General features: G+C 44.3%; 1 protein-coding gene across 1 annotated transcript; it reads left to right on the top strand.

Annotated features, from left to right (window-relative positions):
- Window positions 1-3,760: 3,760 nt before the first annotated feature.
- LOC119661404 (probable ATP-dependent RNA helicase DDX28) lies at window positions 3,761-19,629 on the top strand. The gene is made up of 2 exons (XM_038070733.1): window positions 3,761-4,690; window positions 18,883-19,629. Exons 1-2 carry the CDS (start codon window positions 3,866-3,868, stop codon window positions 19,600-19,602), a joined length of 1,545 nt encoding a protein of 514 aa, XP_037926661.1. The 5' UTR covers window positions 3,761-3,865; the 3' UTR covers window positions 19,603-19,629.
- The last annotated feature ends 3,122 nt before the right edge of the window (window positions 19,630-22,751 follow it).

The raw sequence follows: 22,751 nt of genomic DNA, 5'->3' as shown, positions 1-22,751 counted from the left end.
TCTCGCGCCGCCTGCTCGATCTGGATGAAGGCAGTTTGTACGTCTCGGGTGGTTCTTCCCATGATGTCGATATCGTCAGCATAGGCCAGTAGTTGGGTGGACTTGAAGAGGATCGTACCTCTTGCATTCACCTCAGCATCACGGATCACCTTCTCGAGGGCCAGGTTAAAGAGGACGCATGATAGCGCATCCCCTTGTCGTAGACCGTTGTTGATGTCGAATGGTCTTGAGAGTGATCCTGCTGCTTTTATCTGGCCTCGCACATTGGTCAGGGTCAGCCTAGTCAGTCTTATTAATTTCGTCGGGATACCGAATTCTCTCATGGCCGTGTACAGTTTTACCCTGGCTATGCTATCATAGGCGGCTTTAAAGTCGATGAACAGATGGTGCAACTGTTGTCCATATTCCAACAGTTTTTCCATCGCCTGCCGCAGAGAGAAAATTTGATCTGTTGCTGATTTGCCTGGAGTGAAGCCTCTTTGGTATGGGCCAATGATGTTCTGGGCATATGGGGCTATCCGGCCTAGCAAGATAGTGGAGAATATCTTATAGATGGTACTCAGCAACGTGATACCTCTATAATTGCTGCACTGTGTGATATCTCCCTTTTTATGTATGAGACAGATTATGCCTCGTTGGCAATCGTCAGGCATTGATTCGCTGTCCCATACCTTGAGCACAAGTTGATGAACCACTTGGTGTAACTGGTCGCCTCCATATTTAACCAATTCGGCTGTAATTCCATCGGCTCCTGGCGACTTATGATTTTTTAGCCGATGAATTGCACGGGCTGTTTCTCCTAAACTTGGTGGTGGCAGTATTTGTCCGTCGTCTTCAGTTGGCGGGACCTCCAACTCGCCGATGTTCTGGTTGTTCAGTAGCTCATCAAAGTACTCAACCCATCGCTCTAATATGCCCATTCTGTCGGAAATCAGATTTCCCTCTTTGTCTCGGCAGGATGAGCATCGAGGTGTATAAGGCTTCATCCTGCTGACTTGTTGGTAAAACTTGCGCGCCTGGTGCGGTTGCTCCCTGTACTTTTCTAGTTCACAGACTTGTTGGTTCTCCCAGGCTTCCTTTTTCCGTCTATGAAGTCACTTCTCCGCTCGACGGAGTTCGTGATAAGTCTCTGCGCGTGCCCGCGTTCTTTGAGAATGCAACATTACTCGGTATGCGGCATTCTTCCGTTCCGTTGCTAGCTTACATTCATCGTCAAACCAGCCGTTCCGACTCCTTTTGCGGCTGGGGCCAAGTATATTTGTGGCCGTATCCATGATAACGTTCTTCAGGTGGTTGTGAAGATCATTAGTTGATGCTTCATCTCCAGGTCCTCTGTTGACTGCGGTTATTGCGGTATCCATTTCCCTCTTATAGGTGTCGCGGAGGGTTGTGTTGTGGATGGCTTCAGTGTTCACTCTCACCTGATTGTCAGAGGGGATTCTAGGTGGTATTGTTATTCGAGCTCGGAGCACCATGCCAACGAGATAGTGATCCGAGTCTATATTGGCTCCCCTATATGTTCTGACATTCACCAAGGCTGAGAGGTGGTGGCGTTCGATCAACACGTGGTCAATTTGGTTGAAAGTGGTCCCGTCTGGAGAGGCCCACGTATGTTTGTGGACCGCTTTCCGCGCAAACCAGGTACTTCCAACAACCATTTCGTGTGACTCTGCTAATTGAATAGTCCGCAGTCCGTTATCATTTGTTTTTTCGTGTAAGCTATGGGAGCCAAAGTATCGCCTGAATACGGGCTCCTTCCCTACTTGGCTGTTAAAATCCCCAAGTATGATTTTGATATCATATCTGGGACAGGCTTCGAGGGTTCTTTCTACTGCCTCGTAGAAGGTATCCTTCTCCGACTCTGCAGTCTCCTCTGTAGGGGCGTGAAAGTTTATGAGGCTTATATTTCTAAACTTGCCTCGCAAGCGCAGAGTGCATAGCCGTTCGCTTATGCATTCAAAGCCGATAATAGCAGGTTTCATTTTTTGGCTGACTAAGAAACCTACTCCGAGCACTGGATGACCGCTATAATATATGGTGTAGTGGCTCTTCTCCAGGAAACCGGTCCCTGTCCATCGCATCTCTTGCAACGCTGTTACATCAGCCCTATATTGGGACAGGGTATCGGCTAGCTGCTTATCAGCTTCATCTCTGTACAGGGAGCGCACGTTCCATGAGAAAATGCGCAAATCGTTGTTCCTTTGTCGTTGCCGGGTTCGTCGTTTTAAAATCCGTCCTATCCGAGGCTCCTGTTGTGGCTTCGTAACAACTTGTTTTCCGTGTAGGGTTGTCAGCCCTACCCAACCCCCAACCTGGAGGACCAGTTGGTACAAATGTGTCCCGTTTTTAGGCGCGGGAGACTCGCCTTCATCCTTCTCCGTCTGCAGCTTTTCGTTAAGAAAGAGCTCCCAGCGGTCACCACGTGGAGGTGGAGATAGGGTTTGGTAGTAGAGCTGTTGGTGTTGGTTCATAGTTGGTGTTGGTGTATAGCGACAATTATCGAAGGGTGGCATACCACCTTGTCGTCGCGTTTATTTGAAAGTACCAACTCCTCAGAGCTCATTCGCATCTGGAGAAGCATTTTCCAGGAGATTCTTTGTGCCCTCTTTAGTTTTGAATGGCACCGAACTTATTTTCATGGCTACTGCATAGTGCAGGATATGATTAGCAATCAAATATGGATTACGTGGTAAATGCAAGCTGACACACTTGATGACTTGATGACATCAAGTTTTATGATAACTATCTTGGAAGTCTGTTCCGCATAGTTGACATGTTCAGTCGTGGCATGATATTCGGGTGAAGACAAACTGCGGGCTGACTCAAATTAAAAATCGACCGAATGGAAGCCTAAGGCAAATCCAAGTAATACCTCTCAGATAAAATGCACTTGTGGCGAAATGAAAAAATAATGGGGTAAGCCGTGGTAAACCGTTCCTGGGATTACACGATGATGTAGGTCAAGACGCCAGACAGCTGTTAGGGACATCGAAGTGGCGCAAAACCAGGATAGCTGGGGTTTCTTATTATTCTTTAATAAGAAACCCCAGCTATCCTAAACCGGATACCAGTTGATGCGGTGTGGAATTGGGTTACCAAGAAGTACTATAGTGACTGTACGAAGGAATAGGGGATCTGAACAGCAGGCAAAAGGCATATGTCCGGAACTTAGAAACGCGCTCACTTGAATGCGAAATAAGCCGAAGTCAAATAGGATTGCATAAAGCGGTCGGCTATTGCCAAGTACTCGCATGCCAGAGAGGATAGGGTTAACGGACATATGTGGGCACGTAGTAAGTGAACTATCGTTAGCAAAGATAGGTAATGTTGAAGCAATTTCTATTTGTGATCGCCTCGCTGCCTGACTATAGCGTGGTTTAGTACAATAATCGTTCATCACACGATCTCTTAAAAATATAAGAACTAAATGTTGTCGTGGATTATTCAGATTCCGATTGTCGCTAGGCCTCATCGTAATCTCAATCACTCCCCTAATGTGTTGATCACACGATTTCATTTTGGTCCCCAAATGAATAAAACATTGCTATAGTAAAACGTTACTCACGTACTAATTCTGAAAGTCGACGCCTCTGTAATTTCCTCTTTCTCTGGTCTTGAAAAACGAGTTGGCAAAAGCGGAAATGCTACTCACAAACGTTAACCGAATTCAAGCGAGTTCCACATTCTCCAAAGTCGATTCTCGAATGATTACGTTCCACATTTCTTCCCGATCAGCTGACCGGCCTGTCAAGCTGTAGTAAACATACAGAACGTCATATGGCGAAGGGAATTTAACCTCAAATTGGGTCCACTCTGTGGTTGAATATGTTAGTTATGTGTGATGTGAAATAATAACACTCCTAAGATGATTCGGACATTAACGTGCGTTGTGAAAAATATATCGCGGAGACATTACGCAACCGCTGCCAGGACTGTCAAAGCGGAAAGTGTTCGCGGAGTTCCGATTATCACATGCAAACGATCCGAGTTCAATTACTTTGCAGATGGTGAAGTGAATAAAAATGTAAAGTTTGGCGAAATTCCGCTGGCATCGAGCGGATGGCGACACCGAAAATCCAAGGGGGATCATTTCATTATTAATGCAAGCACACCCGAGAGAGAATCACCCAGTGAAGAACTAGACAACGCCAAATTGGAGCAGTTCGGGGTGAACGAGCAGCTCGTCAATAACATCAAAACCGAACTAGAAATCGAGAAGCTCACATCCATACAATCCAAAGCGTTGCCTCTCATAACTGACATGAATCATGTCCTGCTTGCGGCAGCTACAGGCTGTGGGAAAACGCTTGCATACGCTCTGCCTATCGTCGCACAATTGTTGTCTACAAAGAACAAAGTCAGGGACAGGCAGATGAACACTCCGCTCGCATTGATTCTGACGCCGGGAAGGGAGTTAGCCGGCCAGGTAGCCACTGTTGTGGAGAAATTAACTAGAGGACTCGGGGTGCAGGTGAAAACCATCATAGGCGGGCACACGAAGAGGCAAATGCTGAACCCTGACTTCGAAGAGGTGGACATTCTGGTTGGGACAATAGGAGCGATTAGCAAGCTGGTGACCACCGGCATCTACAGAATGGATGAAGTGCGTCATGTTGTTCTGGACGAGGCTGACACACTTTTGGATGATAGTTTCGCTGGCAAATTGGCGCACTTTTTGAAACGATTCCCGGTAAGTTTAGAATGTAGGGACTTTGTAGTTTGGTCTATCAATGATGCCTGTTCATAAGATGAATGCTGAAGCGAGAATATGGAAGGAACTATTCAATTCTAATATTTCTGGTAGCCGAATCTTTTCACGAATAACATATTAGATCTCCGTTTTTATAATAAAAAAAAATTCACACATAGAATAAACCTTTTCGAAATATATATTTTCCATTATTATTTGTAACTTTGGCTACGTAATGACGTAATGGATAGAATATATCAAAAATGTAAAAATTGCTTCGATTTGAAACAAACGCTACAGAAGCTGCTCGGGAGTCAAACAATTATTACAACCCACTGCAAGGTTTTCCCCTCTCTTCCCAGAAAAGAAGCTTCAGTAGCACCACGCTGGAGTCTAATAGGGTTGCCAGGGGCTCAGCCAAGTATAGTAATGTTGCGAAGAAGAGAAGTCCGGGCTTCACCCAGCAGAAGGCCCAGCAGCAACATTTCCCAATGTTTTCAAACGAACGCCTCCTGTCTATGAAAATCCTTTGTACGTTGCAGTAACGAAGTAAAAGAGACAGATCAGCAAAATATTGCTCAATGAATCTGTCATAAGATCATAAGTCTCTGACCTCGTGAAGACACTTAATTAAACCCAATTGGAATGTGATCACCTAATTTCCCTTCGTAGAAATTGTGAAAATACTTCAGTATTAAATTCAATATTCAAAGGGCAAATAAATCAAATCTAGAATATTATGCTAACAGCAGCAACTTCGATATTCTTGCCCTGCAAGAAACTTGTATTATTATTCGTTCTCCCCTCTCAAAGTTTATTTCGGGCTTAAATCTAATAGCAAAATTTAGGGAAGACGGCTAATGGTGGTGTCATTTTGGCGTTCCCCAAATCCATTCGTTTCCGTCAAGTCGACTAAGTTTTCAGATTATGATATTGTAATAACTAAAACACTTAACCTTACTTCTAATTTCGTGATCGTGTCAGTTTATTTTCCTCTCAATATCTCTAATACGACCTTTGTTAGACTCCTCACTTTTTGTGAGAAGTACAACAATGTAACCACCAATGAGGATTTTAATGCTAGATCCAAAACTCTGGGTGACTACCTCAGTAATGGCAAAGGAATGAGATTGGAGGCTAGTCTCCTCAACTCCTCATTTAATTTTCTTAATAATGGGATGCTCACTTTTTCTAACCCTCCGTCTACGCCTATTCAATCGGGCTCGGTTCCAGACATAGCTCCTGCCAATTCTGCTAGTCAATGTTGGCAGTGGAATTCGATTGGGCCAAATATCTAATAGTCACCACACTCCTATTTGCATCTCTACGCAGGTGCTAAATGTTTCTCGTAAATTTAAGATTCATTCAAATAGGCTAAAGGCGCAGATTACTATTATTGCTACTCTTACTAACACTTTGAAAAGGGAAATTGCTGATGCAACTCGACCTTGAACTAATCACATGGGCTAATTGAAGGCATAGTGGGCCCCGGAGCTTGAACTGTACTTTAAAAGGATACAAATACAGATACGTATAGGCGATTCAGGGCTAGATCCAGCACCCCAAATTTTCTCCTATTTGAGGAGGCCAAACGTTTGTGGAAGGTGGTTGTTGCTGACGCGAAGCGGAAGCGTTGGCGTGAATTTTAGTCTGACTTATCTGTGACGAAAGGTGTCAAGTTCTTCTGGAAATAGATGAAGCGTCTTCGTCGTTACCTCAGCGGCAAGCCCCACATTGGGATTCTAAGAAAAACCTCGAATATCTTGATTTTCTGGCTGGGCAGTACAGCCCCTCTTCCTCCTCTCTTCCGGATACCCTTAGATATCCCACTGTTTCTCAGCCCTTCTCTCTAGAAGAGCTGACGGCTGTATTATTAAGGCACAAGCGTGCCTCCGTGCCTGGTATGGATAATATCACTTTTCAACACGTACGCTGGTTGGCACCGGAAAAATCTCATCTGGTACAGGTTCAGTTCTCCTGAGGACTGGTCTATTATTCGGGTGGTACCAATCCCAAAAACATTTAAAGACCCAGAACTTTTGACCAGTCACCGCCCTATTGCTCTCATTAATGTGCTTGTCAAATTGTGTGGGGACGTGAAGGGTTGAAATTTTGTTTTTTTAATTTTTTTCAAATGGTGTATTTGTTTTAGAAAAAATATTTGGATGAAATTTTGCGTATATATTATTATAATGTTAAAGTTTCAAAAAAGGGTTTATGAATTTTTCTAGGCTGGTTTTTGTTTGCTTAAAATTTTTTAATAAAATGTCAAAAATTGACGGCGTGGATGATTTCGGATCACAATTTTTCAAATTTTTCGGCTTTTGGCGCCAAAAAATCTGATGTAAATCAAAATATTTATCACCTATCTCCGTCTCCGAGGTTCATTTTATTGCTTCGAATGTGTAGAAATGCTATATGTTATTACAGCATTGACAGTAGTGGCTTTTTAGTACACAAAACCGAATTATAACGGATAAAACCAGTTTCGAAAGTGCTCCGTTCTATTTATGCAACATGTTAACAAAACGAGAATATGTAACATACATATACAAAGCAGGTGTTTTGAAGAGGAGTAAGAGGCTCAAAAAGCGACTTTGACCTGCTGGACTATATGCACTGGCCACTTATTTTTGAAAGCGAACATGACTTTCATATTCATGTCAAAGGGGCCGAGACAGAAAGCAAAGACTTTAACTGATTTACAAGAATTGTTTATTTCACGTTTTTAAACACGGAACATATTGTGGTCCATATCGGTCGGCGTCTCGAACTCGACTCCCTGCTACCCATCGTTGTGGTCGCGATTGCTCGTTTGTGACAGTTCGGCCACTCCTGACAAATCGGACTCCTGGCCGGGCACGTTCCCCGGGTCTTCTTCGTTGTCGCTCCCATCGGTATCGTTGTCGAGGAAAGGTGCAGCTGTGCACCACGGTTTAAGATGTTCGGCGTGGAACACCGAATTAAAGCGCCTTTGTCGACGTTGGAGACCTTCGATATCTTCAACGACGTATCGGTCGAACCTTAACACTTTCGAAATTATAATACATACGGCCCTCGATGTCGCGGCTCCAGCTTTCGAGAAAATCCCGTCGAAGGAGCAACGTTGGTAATCACGACCAGATCACCCTCCTGATATTGAGAAGATTTCTTGCGCTGCCTATCGAATCGCTGCTTCCATTTTGCCTGCTCGGCTTCAATCGCTTTAGTTGCCCTTTCCCGTCGGATATCGATACTTTCTTGTGAATCGTTCGCTTCATCGTGGATGGCTTGTACGAGACGGTTATGAACAACGTCCCGCAATCGAAAATCGAATATGAGATCGTTTGGACTATATTTGGTCGTTGCATTTGTATTGCTGTTCAAAGTCCACTGGATGTCGCGGATAGCTGTGTGCCAATCTGAATCGCTTACACCGCTGGCTCGAAGACATTTGCAAACCGTTTGATTAATTCTTTCAATTGAGCCGTTGGCTCGAGGTGTTCGAACAGCTGTTTGAATGTGTTGGATCCCGTTTAATTTACAGTATTCGGCAAAGTTGTGAGAAGTGAAAGCCGTGCCTCGATCGGTGACGACAATAGCTGGTAGCCCAAAATACGAAGTCAATTCATTCAACGCTCGTATTACTGGCTGGGTGTTTACGCTACGGACGGCTTTTAAGACTGTAAATTTAGTAAAAGGTTCGGTGATTCCCAGGATATATTGATTTCCTCGTGACGTCTTCGGCAGTGGTCCTACATGATCCAGGTGCAATCGCATGAAGGGAATAGGTTTCACACTGTCGATGTATAGCTGCCCTTCGGCCTTCCCTGTCACCGTCTTATTGTACACGCATTCCATGCATGCTGATATATATGATTTTGACATATTTTCTCATTTTCGGGAACCAAAAATCTTTCCTCAATCGATCTAAAGTTTTCTCCGCAGCAAAGTGTCCCATGTCATCGTGGTAGGTACGCACTACTCTCCATCGCATTGCCGTCGGTACAACGAATCTCAACTGATCGTCAACTTTGCGGTACAAACGGTTATTTTTGTAAACGTATTCGCGTCGAATCTGTGTCGCTTGTTCAGAGCTCATTCCTTGAAGAAGTTTGACAATATTTGCTAACATCATATCCTGCAGCTGGATGGTCGTCAAGAAATCGTGTTCATCGAGTTCCACCTTAAGGACGAGGTCGGCGACTGTCTTGGTTGGGTTTGGAGGCTCTACGGGTGCTCTGCTCAGAGCGTCTACATGTCGCATGCGGTCAGCACTTCGATGGATGTATTCACAATCGAATTCCTGAAGACGTAGCCACCATCTCGCAATGTGAGGATGTAACGGCGTTTTATTTTTCGTAGATGTTATTGCAGCACAATCAATAATGACACGAAACCTCTTTCCGATCAAAAACATCCTGAACCGTTCCAGGCTGTCGACTATGGCTAGAACCTCTAGCTCATGACTGTGATATTTCGCTTCGGTCTCCGAGCACTTCCGACTGAAGTACATGACAGGTCTTAACCCGTTGTCGCTCTCTTGAAGTAACACTCCAGCAATTCCATTCGAACTCGCGTCCGTGTGGACTTCGTGCTGTCGCTTGACGTCGTAGATCTCTAAAATCGGTGGATGATAAAGAGCTCTTCGTAAGGTATCGAATGCTTCCTGTTCAAGAAATGTCCATGTAAATGGTTCCGCATCCTTCGTTTTCAGCAATCGAGGTAACGGCAAAGCTATCTGAGCATATCCTTGAACGAATCGTCGAAAGAAACTAGTTAATCCAAGAAACCGTCCAACCTCGGTTCGATTACTAGGTGTTGGGAATTTCTGGATTGCATCGGTTTTCACTTCACCGGGTAGAAGACCTTCCTTAGTGATTCGATGTCCCAAAAAGGATACTTCGGTCACTAAAAATGTATATTTCTTTATATTTAATGTCATACCGATTTCCGCTAATATTCCTAAGAACTCATCCAACGCTTCCAAGCCTTCTTTGATATTTTTGCTCGGTATGATGATTTCGTCAACATAAGATACTACTCGTCGTTTCATTCTCGATGTGATTTTTCGGATTTCTCTTTGGAATTTGAATGGAGCGTTGGTCAATCCAAATGGAGCTACGTTGAATTCATATTGGCCTATATGAGTTGCGAAAGCCGTATACTTTTTCGATGATTCGGCAATCGTGATTTGGTAATATCCTGAAATGAAATCCAGCGTAGTAAAGAAGGAATTTCCGGCCAATTGCTCTTCCACACTGGGAACTGGGAATGGTTCCTTCACTGTAATCGCGTTTAATGCTCGATAATCGATACAAAGTCGGTCTGTACCATCTGATTTCGCGACCAGTATGACCGGAGATGAATATTCCGACTCGCTCGGTCGAATTATTCCAGCTTTCAGTAGCTCGTCGATCATTTCTTCCACTTTCAATCGCTTCGGGATCGGGAGCTTGTAAGGCTGTCGACTGACTGGTTTGCTGGTTGTAACACGGATTTCCATTTCGGTGGAATTTGAACGACCGATCGTTGATAAATTAGTAGAAAAACACCTATGCCATTTTTCCAATACTTCAAACAGTTGTTCTTTATCGATTGATGATATTGGTCCGGTTCGTATGTTCTCGAATTCCGATTTCATTTTAAATTCACGACCACGAATTGTGCAGCACCTACCTTCTTGCAGTAGAATATCGGTTCCAATGAGTATCGGCTTATCCATCTGCTCGTTGTCCACGATATACAAAACTCCCTCCAGTATCACGTCGTCAATTCTGATTGTTGCAATTATTTTCTTATTGCAAAGGTATACAGCTCCACCGAACCCTTTAAGTTGTTGAGCTGGCTCGAATTGTTTAATCTGTCCAATTCGTTGAGCCTCAGACTGTCTGATCGAAGAACAGCTACTTGCTGAGTCCACAATACACTCAAATTCATCGTCGCCTATTTCCACTGTCTTCGTTAGCAATTTGTTGTCTGTGTGTTGTGCTATACGATTTATTGTCTCTCGGCGGTTGGCTTCTGTTCGCGCGGCTGTCGGGCAGTCATTTTGCGCATGGCCAGTTCTATTGCATTTCACGCATCGTGGTCTTCGTTGCGGCTTCGGACAGTTCAACGACAAATGCCCTCTTTCGAAACAATTGTAATATAGCCTCGCGTTTTGATTTGCAGCATTCAGCAGCGGCGGCGATCGGAGTATATTCGTTCGTTCACCCCGAACGCTATTGGAACTATCGTTCGTTCCCGGATCGTTCGCTACAAATCGTCGTATGGCCACTAGCATTTCGCTCGGCGTGTTGAAATGCATCGTGGCTATGGCAGTTTGTAATGGTTTCATACAAAGCCCTCGTCGTATGTAATACACGATCGTTTCGTCGTCAAGCTTCGCCCGTCGTCCCATTGCGCAGACGCGGAAAAAATATTCTTCGGTTGTTTCGTTGTGTGCGCGACGGCTGCTATCGAGCCGCTGTCGCATATCTTCTGTCGTAAATCGACTGGGGAAATCTGCAATTAGCGCTTTGGAGAATTCTTCCCACGTTGCAAACGTCGTTTGCAATCCGTCAATCCATCGTTTAGCCGGGCCTTTCAACTTAGCCTGAGCGGCAAACAGAACGAGGTATTCCTCCCAGTGATATACCTGAGCCAATTTTTCAATTCGGTCGATGAATTGTTCGGCTGATGGGGACACATCGTCGAGCGGGTCAAATGTTGGTAGAATCCCGATAACATCTCGTGGTTGAAATACGTATTCCGCGGTCGGTTGACGAGTTGACGTCATCGTCTCGTTGCGCCGTCGTAGTGTCGGCTCGATATCGCCGAAAGCCGTTGAATGAGTCGGTGCGGTAATATTGAATGGTGTGCGTTGATGATGGGCTTCGGCAATAGCATCGTCGTCCTGGGGTAGGACAGCTGATGGAACGGGTGGAACAGGTGGTACGGGTGGTACACCGACTTGGCCATTTTTAATGGCCGCCATTATTGACGCCACATTTTCCACCAAAGCGGAAACCGTCTGTCGAAGGTCGTCGTCATTGTCCTCGATTTCGTTGTCGGACAATTCGATTTCATCGCTACCTTCACTGTCGATCAACCGCTTCACTAAATCCGGTTTTCGCCCGGCCGATCTCAACTCCCGGTCGCGCAGCAACTTCCGTAATACCGGGCACGTTAAATCTGCGATTGCGAATTTTTGTCGCGGCATTTTGCATTCACCGAAACCGAAAAGGAAGATCCCACTTCTGATCTGTCAAAGGGGCCGAGACAGAGAGCAAAGACTTTAACTGATTTACAAGAATTGTTTATTTCACGTTTTTAAACACGGAACATATTGTGGTCGGCGTCTCGAACTCGACTCCCTGCTACCCATCGTTGTGGTCGCGATTGCTCGTTTGTGACACCACATATTTTCAAAACGTATTTTCAACCAAAACCAATAATCAAATTGTTTTTTACAAAGATTGAACCCCTCACGTCCCCTTAACTTCATGATCAATAACAATTTCATTGATGAATACAAAGTCCTGCCTGGTAACTGCTATGCCTATTCGGCAGGCAAATCTATGTCTGCTTGCATCAATGATATCTTTTTACATATTTCGAAAGCAAAAGGCGAAGGTCAGCAGGTGTTGGCTGTGGTGCTGGATGTGAAAAACGCCTATGAGAAGGTTTATCTGGCTACCCTTAGCAATATAACGTCATATTTCCGTTTTCTACTGAGATTGTTTTATGGGTATCAAGGATAATGTCCAATCGCCTACAGCTAGGACTGGATAGCGTTCAAGTTGGAAATGGCATTCCTCAAAGATACGTTTTAAGTCCAATGTTGTTTAGCGTCTATACATCCCTGCATAATAAATGCACTGATAGCATTGAGATATTCCAATATGCAGACGACATCCTCATTTTGGCTACCGGGGACGATTGGTTGTCGACTTCCAAATGTTTGCGAAGGCAGGTAAATGTGTTTGTTGATGAATTCCTTATATCCTTATCTATATCCTATCGTTGCTCATGTCAAATCCATCAACTTTTTAGGTAGGAAGATAACGAGAACGAGTTCAGTCAGACAAGACTTGAACTCAATTATTCGTAAAACGGTAAAGGCAGGCAGGTTGATTAATTTTTCGACTGGTTTTTTTTTGGGGTTCCATCAATATCTATAGATCTGTGGTAAGGCCCATTATAGAGAATGTCGCTATGTCCAATATTTTGAAAACAAGCTCAACTCAACATCTGCTTGTATCCTGAGAAGATGCTTGGAGCTGACCAGAACCACCCCGTTGCACGAGATTTTTGCTTTGGCCAATGAGCTGCCTCTCCGTTTCAGAAGGCCCCTCCTGACAGCCTAAGAACTTCTTAAATTAAAGGAAGGAAATCCCAAAACCAGTGGCGGAGCCCAGTTGGGGGTGCGTGTGGCATTGCGGTGGAGGGCCTCAAATCAAAGGGTTTTCTAGTCCTAAGATCTGATGCTGCATTCATGCTACCTGTGCGGCGTCCGAATTGGATCCAAGTCTCACGTTTTTCCTTGGATATCAGTTGGGTTTTGGGGGCTCAACTTTTTGCTGTGCTTCAGGCCTGCCTGGGTGAGGAGAGGGTTGCTATTATTACAGACTCGATACTTGCTCGGACGGTAATTTGAACATTCTGCTGGATTATCTTTCTTGTTCCATATTTGAACTGTGGTACTTTCTTCCCAGTCAGATGGTCTTCTGTCTCCCTTACTAACTCGACTGAAGAATTCACTGAGTCACAGTGTTGGGTCTCAGCTTTTCACTTTCCGGAGCTCAGATGCAGACCTAACGACAGGTCCTGCTGCTTTTCCCAATTCTTCTTCAATTTCTACTGAAAATATCCTCGCCATCTATCCGCTGCGGTACGTTGGTCGGTAAGCAAAGTACCGTTCTTGCCATTAACACAGAAGTGTTCGATACCCGAGTGTCCAGCTTATCGCACAGAATTTTATAATGGACCGCTTGGATGACAGTGGTCGCCTGGCTCGGTGATCCTGAGGGTTGCATAGGTCACTTTGCGGATCGTGTCTTTAATTTGATTTCACGATTCTTCCACAATCGCAATGGTTGGTAATCGTGTAAGTGAGATGATTTCGCCACCATTTAATTCGCGGCGGGCCAGTGCGTTCCCCACGCTGTTTTATCGGTGGCATGATCCGCAAGACGGCAACCAACGGTCGATATTCAGGTGCGATGTTCTCATAGGGAACGGCTTTGTAATCAGTGACGGTGGTGAAATGTAGTCGTTTTATGAGAACATAGTGGATTTGCGTTTTACTGTTCCCACTATAAAATGTAGGAAGGTAAAATAATTATTTGATAAACCATATATTTATAAGTACCAAGTCATGGGATTATACGCTCCGCACCCTTATTTCGCGCTCCAAACCCAATGGCACCTGTTACCGTCTGCCAATTCACTCACATGACCATTAAACTCGCCTGTAATGATGATATAGTCATCAGCAGACACGTTACAGGTTTTTGCATCAAGTTACCAGAAGGTATCCTTCTCGGCATCAGTTCGACATGTCTTTGCTGCGTACGCCGTGTGATCACTTGATATAATGGTGAGCTTCATCATCCGGTCACGGATCGACCTCTTTAATAGCATCACGGGAACCCTCTGAGATGGCAATGCCAACACCGTGTTTGAGTTCTATGTTGCAGCTTTTGGTGCCACATTATCAGGTTTCTTGCAGTGCGTAGTTATCAATTCATCCTGCTGACTTGTTGGTAAAACTTCCGCGCCTGGTGCGTTGTACTCCCTGTACTTTCCTAGTTCACAGACTTGTTGGTTCTCCTATGCTTCCCTTTTCCGTCTGTGAAATCACTTCTCCGCTCGACAGAGTTCGTGATAAGTTTCTGCGCGTGCCCGCGTTCTTTGAGAATGCAACACTTCTCGGCATGCAGCATTCTTCCGTTTCGTAGCTACCTTACATTCATCGTCAAACCAGCCGTTCCGACTTTTCTTGCGGCTGGGCCAAGTATGTTTGTGGCGGAATCAATGATAACGCCCTTATTGCGGCATCCATTTCGTCCTTGTAGGTATTGCGGCTGTGTTGTGAATGGCTTCAATATTCACTCTCACCTGATTGTCAGAGGTGATTGTAGGTGTTACCGTAATTCGAGCTCGGAGCACTATCCCAGATAGTGGTACGAGTCTATATTGGCGCCCCTATAGGTTTTGACATTCATCAAGGCTGAGAGATGGCGGCGTTCAATCAGCACATGGTCAATTTGGTGGAAAGTGGTCCCGTCTGAAGAGGCCCACGTATGTTTGTAGACAGCTTTGCGCGCAAACGAGGTACTTCCAACAACCATTTCGTGGGATACTGCTAACTGAATAATCCGTAGTCCGTTATCATTGGTATCCCTAAGTAAGCTATGGGAGCCGACGTATCGGCTGAATACGGGCTCCGTCCCTACTTGACTGTTGAAATCTCCAAGTATGATTTTGATATCATACTTGGGACAGGCTTCGAGGGTCCGCTCACCTGCCTCGTAGAAGGTATCCTTCTCCGACTCTACAGTCTCCTCTGTGGGGGCGTGCACGTTTATAAGGCTTATAGTTCTTAACTTGCTTCACAAACGCAGAGTGCATAACCTTTCGCTTATATTTGCAAAGCCAATAACAACAGGTTTCATTTTTTTGCTGACTAAGAAACCTATTCAGAGCACATGGTTTACTGGATGGCCGCTATAATATATGGTGTAGCGGTTCTTCCCCAGGAAACCGGTCCTCGTCCATCGCATCTGTTGTAACGCTGTTACATCAGTCTTATATTGGGACAGGGTATCGGCTAGCTACTCAGCAGCATTCGATCTGTACAGGGAGCGCATGTTCCATGAGAAAATGCGCAAATGGTTAAATCCGTTGTCGTTGCCCAGTTCGTCATTTTGAAATCCATCCTGTCTGAGGCTCCTTCCGTGGCTTCGTAACATCGATTTTCCATGTAGGGTTGTCAGCCTTACCCAACCCCCAACCTGAAGGACCAGTTGGTACATTTTGTCCCGTTTTGGGCGCGGGAGACTCACTTTCATCCTTCTCCGCCTGCAGTTTTTCATGAAGAAAGAACTCCCAATGATCACCACGTGGAGGTGGAGGGTTTGGTAGTAGAGTTGTTGGTGTTGGTTCAGCAGGCGTATTCCAGGTTTTATGCTCCAACGTGGGCACTAATCCACGTTTCGCCCTGGGACCTACACTACCCTTTGACCGCAGTCTTTATATAATCGTTGGCGCAACAAGCCATATTGGATCAGGGCCTTGGAGTGATTTAGAGTACTTCATTCAAGACCGTAACGGTACACTGCCACCAGTGAGATTTGAACCGCGACCTTCCGTACGACAGCCTTGTGCTCTAACCATTCAGTTATCCGGGCTGTCTTTATGCAGATCGTTAATCGCAGACCTCAAATATGTGTACTTATTTCCGGAAAAATCTAAGTCAATCTATAAACCTGGTGGCTGGTGAGGATTGCTGATCATTACCTGAAGAATTTGAAGTCATACCTGCAGCGAAACTTCTGTATTCGTGTTTTAATTTTGCGAAATTGAATGAAGTCTGAAGTCTTCAACAAAGTCCACTTGGTTCAGGCTACGTTGCATCGCTTATAGGACTCATTGGTAACTGGAAACTGGAGCCGAAAAGGGTAGCGGAGATAAAATTTATTACGATAATTGGCGAATTTGTTCAGTTTTTAATTGAATTTTATGTGTCCGGATGGCTCAAGTGGTTAGAGCGCTGGGCTGTCGTAGCGGAAGGTCGCGGTTCAAATCTCGCTGGGGGCAGAGGAATTTGTTATCGTGATTGGATGTCGGACACCAGTCGACTCAGCTGTGAATGAGTACCTGAGTCAAATCAGGGTAATAATCTCGGGCGGGCGCAATGCTGACCACATTGCCTCCCACAGTGTACTGTGGTGTACCGTTACGGTCTTGAATGAAGTGCTCTAACACACTTCAAGGCCTTGATCCAATATGGATTGTTGTGCCAACGATTATTATTATTTAATTGAATTTTGGGGACAAAATAACCTACTTATATTACTGAATTTCCTTTGCAATTCGTCTATATTTAATATCGAACATAATTTTTCATAAACGGTACTCATTTTGTTATCTTTCCTCCGTTGAAAACAGCTCCACTGAATGTGCTTCGGTTATGGTAGCTGCGCCTAAAAATGGTATAACATCGAATTCGCATTCAGACGCACACAAACTACACGGCAAATTAAAGTGTATACATGAAGCAACTAAAATATCCAAAAAGTACAAAAGTTACAACTTCAATAATAATAATTATTCTATAGTCTGTATAGACTAGCAGGACAATCTAGTGACAAAAATATTTTATTTCATTATTCTTAGTAAGAAAAAATGCGAACTCTTGGCCGCGTTCGAGAGAAGAATCCTCCGAAGAATTTTTGGCCCCCTACATGATAATATACGATTTCGTAGCCTACATAACGACGGAATCTATGAGCGATACCCTGACCGTCTGGTTGTCTATAAAATGCGACTCCATAGGTCGCGCTGAGAGGGTCACTTAATCCTTACGAATGAAGAAGTTTATAGAAAAAGAATACGAGGCAGACCCTGCCTGAGATGGAGCGATGGTGGAGGCGACGTCAGATAGCTTTTATTGATGTCAAATTGGTAGACTTTAGCGCTAAATCGGAATGTCTGGAGTTCCTTATTAAGATGGGCTTAGACCGGATCGGTAGGTAGGGTAGGTAACAGTGGTCGCTCCGAGGAGCCCAATTAGCGTTGGGGTGCACCATTTTGATGCCACAAGCTCCTAAGACTGTGACTGCTGTTATGAGAGCAGGGATGCAGAGTCCAGACCGCCGTAACCTTGAATGCACGCATTGCACGCATCTGGCACAGGAGCTCTTGTGATCGGGCTATGTTATAAACGGGCCAAATCCTCCTTGATTTGGCACAGTTGGTAAGTCCTCGCCATTTAAGGCTCGCGGCCGCTAAGTAGTGCGAGTAGACTCTGCCCTTGACAGCCGCCAATGAGACACCGACTGTACCCGCCAAAGGGCTGCCAAGAGCGGAGCCCAGCCTGGCCAATCGGTCAGCCCGCTCATTCCCCTCTATGTTCCTATGTCCGGGCACCCAGAAGAGGGGAACCTTGAGCGTGTCGCCCAGGCGGTTCAGTGCTTCCCTGCATTGCCTCACCAGCCTGGAGAATGTTGTCGCTGTGTACAAGGCCTTGATGACCGCTTGGCTGTCAGTCAGAATGGCTATGTTACGTTTGGGGCCATCGACAGATTTCCAATATCACTAGGACTTCCGCTTGGAATACACTGGCGAAACCTGGGAGACATACGGCACCGACGGATACACTGTGTGTATTCGAGAAAACCCCCGCACCGACTCCGCAGACCATCTCTGATGTGGTGAAGAATACTGTCTCACATCCTTGGAATACGCCGCCGGTCTTCCACTTTGCCCTGGTTGAAAAGTCCACAGCAAACTTTTTCGTGAAGTTCAGCTTGCGTGTGGCATAGTCCGTGGGGAATGCCGAGGTACTTCGTCTTGGACGTTACTATGGCCGTTGGAATTCGCTGCCCAGCATCCGGACTTATGTAGTCTAACGGCACTGCATGTTACAACTTATGTAATGAGGAGGTCTAGGGGGAGGAAATGCAAGAGTACATCGAGAGCATCTGCGGGGCAGGACTGCAGGGCCCAAGTAGCACCTGCATACGCGGGCCTTTGAATCCTATTAAGCTTCGTTCTATTGCATTTTTTGCTTAGGGCCTGCCAGCATACAATAGAGCCTAGACCGTTGATGATGACCTTATGTGTACATAAAAACTCACTCCTTACCTGATGCTACATTCGGTTCCTTACATTTCTATGATAATATCAAATTAAAAATTGGCTGACTAGTATTTCTCTTTTCTTATTTACTTAGATTCGGAAAATGCGTTTCATATGACGAAAATACTATAATATCTGTCAAGATCTCATCCCTTAGGCAAGGGAAAATGGGCCCAATGTGAAATCGCACTTTGGTGAAAAATCCTGACGTCCTACACATTTTCTTATATCATTTTCGTTTTTAGCACATCAAATTACATAATAATCAGCTAGAATTATTCAAACAGCCTTTTGGTTGCAGACCTGTGTAATGAATGACTTTTAGGATGCGTTCTTTTTAGTAATAAAATGTTTTTTGTTTTCAGTTTCACAAAAACCATCTCCAGGACTTGAGCAACAACATCATCGGGACGCAGTTGATCCTAGCGTCGGCAACCATGCCAACCAACGTCAATCAGATGCTTGCACAAATCGTCGACACCGAAACGATACACGAGCTAGTTAGTCCAGATTTGCATCATCTCATGCCTCACGTCACCCAAAAATTTATACGAATGAACAAATCTGATCGACCTGGCCAGCTACTAACGCTAGTCAAATCTGAGTTACGGAGGAAACGTCCTTTGATAATTTTTGGTAACAAGTCAGCGACCAGTGATTTTATTTCGATTTTCCTTAACGACCAAGGGGTGAATTGCGTCAATTTGAACGGGGACATGCTAATGGAAGTTCGAATTGGCAAATTTGAACAATTTCAACACGGTGAAGTGGATGTCCTGTCGACCACGGACATCGGGAGTCGGGGACTGGATACAACCCGCGCTAGACATGTCATAAATTTCGATTTCCCATTGCACGTGGCCGACTATATCCATCGATGTGGAAGAATTGGACGAGTAGGAAGCCATCATAAATGTCAAGTGACGAATTTCGTATCGAGCCAGCGTGAAATTGAAGTTGTTCAGCGAATAGAACACGCCGCCAGGACAGGAGGACTATTGCCGAACGTGAATGCTAACATTTCGGGAATTATTAAAAAGCGAATAATGAGAGAAATGCAGAGCCAAGGGCTAGAGGCATTGTGAACACGTAGATTAAAATAAATATGCTAAGATAAATTGACTTTTTTATTTATTACATGCTTTATGGCATGCCCATATTGTACCGTGGCTGATTTTTCTGGAGGAGGTGTTTATTCTTATTCTTCTTATGTTATGTCGGGAAAAGTGTCAGCATAACTACACAAACTGGAAAATCGATATAGCGCAGGATATTCCAAGCAGGCGGGCCCATTATTTTCATATTTTGGATGATCACATAATCAAAAATTCAAAATGTTGCTTAACTTTGCGGTCGGGACTGAAAACTTCAAAGAATGTCTCTATCCGATCTGCTGCTAGTAAGAACGTCACGTTCTCCGTGTGCAATCAAAATTCGCTCATGCACACTTTCCTGTCGCCTTCCCGTTTTCCCCAGCTGGTACGATTTTTCTCCCTTTGTATCATCTCTCTTGATTCCTGTTATCCTTTGAACATACGTAAACTAAACTCCATCATGAAGTTTAGGAAGGAACAAGAAAATATTTCGCGTATATGATGGAAATTTCACCTTCATTCAAAAGAGTGTTCTTGGCATATCGATATCGTTCCTGGATGAGTGAGGGCTTTCCGTGAAAGACAAAGAATGAAAGGATAATACTGAATGGAGCGCTGAAAATCAAACAGTTTGGTCCATGTGTATACGAAAAGAATTTCAGGAGCGAGTTGCTATTGTATCGACATTACTCATGCAAAACATGCTGCGCTTGCTGAATGCAGGTCGAATGCGGCCGTGAAGAAATGGAAGGAAGAACCGCTTACACGTACGTATGTGGCTTTAAGGACCATATTTTCAACGTTCGGAAGGGGCGCTCCATTAGTTCCGTGGAATTTGTCTAAATTGTAAGTTTTATAGAGCGGAATGCTTTTATGAGGGTAGCGTATACACAGTTTGTTTAGAGAGTTTTAGTTTCGTGCACGGAATTCGCGGTGATACCACAATTGCTTCCTCTGGATGCCATCTTGCGTATGTGGAGCTGTTGGAAAGTAATGCAAATAACATTTGGAGTAAACATGAATCTAAGAATGAACATGCACATCTGCTTCACTGTGGGTACTTCTGCAAGCTCAGCTTAGTGTGAATTTCTGCATCCTTTTACTGAAGAGTGCATGCCTCTTCAGCTGGAAAGCGGATTCCATAAACCACAAGAGCGTTCGAATCATAAATTTACTTTCTCTACTACCGAATGTTTTGCTTTCTGATAAGCTTTACGGAATGTGATATTAAAAAGAGTTGAGTTATGAGTGCGGTTTGATTACGATCGTTGAGATATATGTTTGGGATAGGCAAGGTTGAAATCTACGTTATAATCAGGCATTTCAGGCTAACAAATAGGAGAAGGCCTATTTTATTTGAGATTTTCGTGCTGATTTGTATGTTTGATTTTTCCGACTATTTCGATTAAAGGGAGTTTAATGCTTTCGAATTACGTTTTCTCTAATTTACGGTTTTTCCCGCATATTATTGAATTCTGCAAAGAATTATGTGACGGATGTTCCTGTTGGGGTATAAAATTCGTGTAGTGAGACAGAGATTTTGTGGCCCGTTTGTAGTTAACAAGGTACTACTCGTTATACAAGATTATTAAAAATATTTGTGAGGAGATGATATTGTTATTGGATATGGTGTTTCCACACTTGTTTCTCCTCGAAATGTACTCCGGAATACTTCGCTGTTTCTATCAGCTGGATTTCAAATGCTGATAAAGTGGGTTGTGTGTAGCTACCCCGCCTAACGTTCCTAATAAACACAACTAATACAGTTTTCTTAGCATTCACCATGAGTCCGTTATGGAGACACCAATTGAGGATACTATGGTCGCAAACGTGCTGATAATTAAAACAGTTCCACTGCCCGCAAATTCTTGCGCAAAGGCCTTTTTTGTCTTTCATAGCAAAGTGTTCACTACCAGGAGCTATACCAGAATAAAGGAAACCCTGTTGGCAGCCCCTTAGATGGACTTCCGTCCGACCCATAAGTGAATCTTTCTCCACTTGAGCAGGTCAAATATCTAACCGATTAACAGCGGATCTATTCCGTGCTGTCTTGCCGCGTCACAATGAGGCATAGTTGAAAACACCTTCGACATCTGTCAATGTGCTTAAGTATCCTTTTTCGAATACCGCGTTCTGAATTTCGCCGTGAGCGAATACAGAGCTGTCGCCTTGTATTGTCTTTTTGTTATGGCATGGCGTGTTTTTATGAGAATGTATGTATGCCTTATGAGCCGATCTACTAGTGTTTTCAGTACTTTTGGTAAAAATGAAGTTAAATGGATTGGCCCCAAGCTTTTTGTGTCCGTGTAGGTGTATTTCCCTTGTTTGGAAATATTACCTTCACTTCATGCCAGGTAATTGATTACAATCGCACGCTAGGCATGCACGGCATATATTTCGAACATGTAGGCCCAGGGTATCGAATTCCTCTATGATTAGTGCAATGCCATCAAGGCCCGCGGACTTGTATCTATGGAACGATTTAAATGCCTATCTTACTCGCTCTAGTGATATTACTTTGAATCCCAGATTACATTCTCACGGTTGAGGGCTGTATGCATTGCTGAATGTTAGCCCTGGGCTGAGCGTGAGAAGTGCACTTGAAGTAAATGGTTTGCGATTTCACAATTGCTTTTTGTGCACCCACATCCTGTTAACGTAGATAATCTAGCTGCTGGTTTCATTCTTTGACAGGGATCTGCTCGAGCTTTGAGGTCGTTTCAAATGAGTTAGTCTCTTTGCAAAAGCGTCTCCATGATGATCGTTTAGTCTTATGCTCTTTCTTGGATATTTCTGAGCCTCTTTGTATCGATTCCAGATAAGAGCCAAATAAGTTTCCCTACCGTGTTTTCCCTTTCTTTGACTATTGGGTGGACAGATCTTTTTGAAAGCTTTTCTCAGGCTAGTTGTTTTTAGGTTGTTTTCACAATTCCAGCAATGGATTTGATGCGTCTCACAGGAGGCGCTCAGTTTTATTTTGTACGCCGTCCAATTCGTCTATGAAGTGGTTCGAGGTGGATTCATCCCTATTACCACATCAATGCAATCATTTTGGCTACTGCCATATACTCTAATGAGCTGCGTGTCTTCTTCACTGGCCTTAAGAGCGCAGTTGTAACGTGAAGGTTCTAAGCTCGTAT

Source organism: Hermetia illucens, chromosome 1 (assembly GCF_905115235.1).
Source record: "Hermetia illucens chromosome 1, iHerIll2.2.curated.20191125, whole genome shotgun sequence".
Taxonomy (NCBI): Eukaryota; Metazoa; Arthropoda; class Insecta; order Diptera; family Stratiomyidae; genus Hermetia; species Hermetia illucens.
Note: the sequence above shows the minus strand (reverse complement) of the source record. Positions and strands in the feature narration are given on the sequence as shown.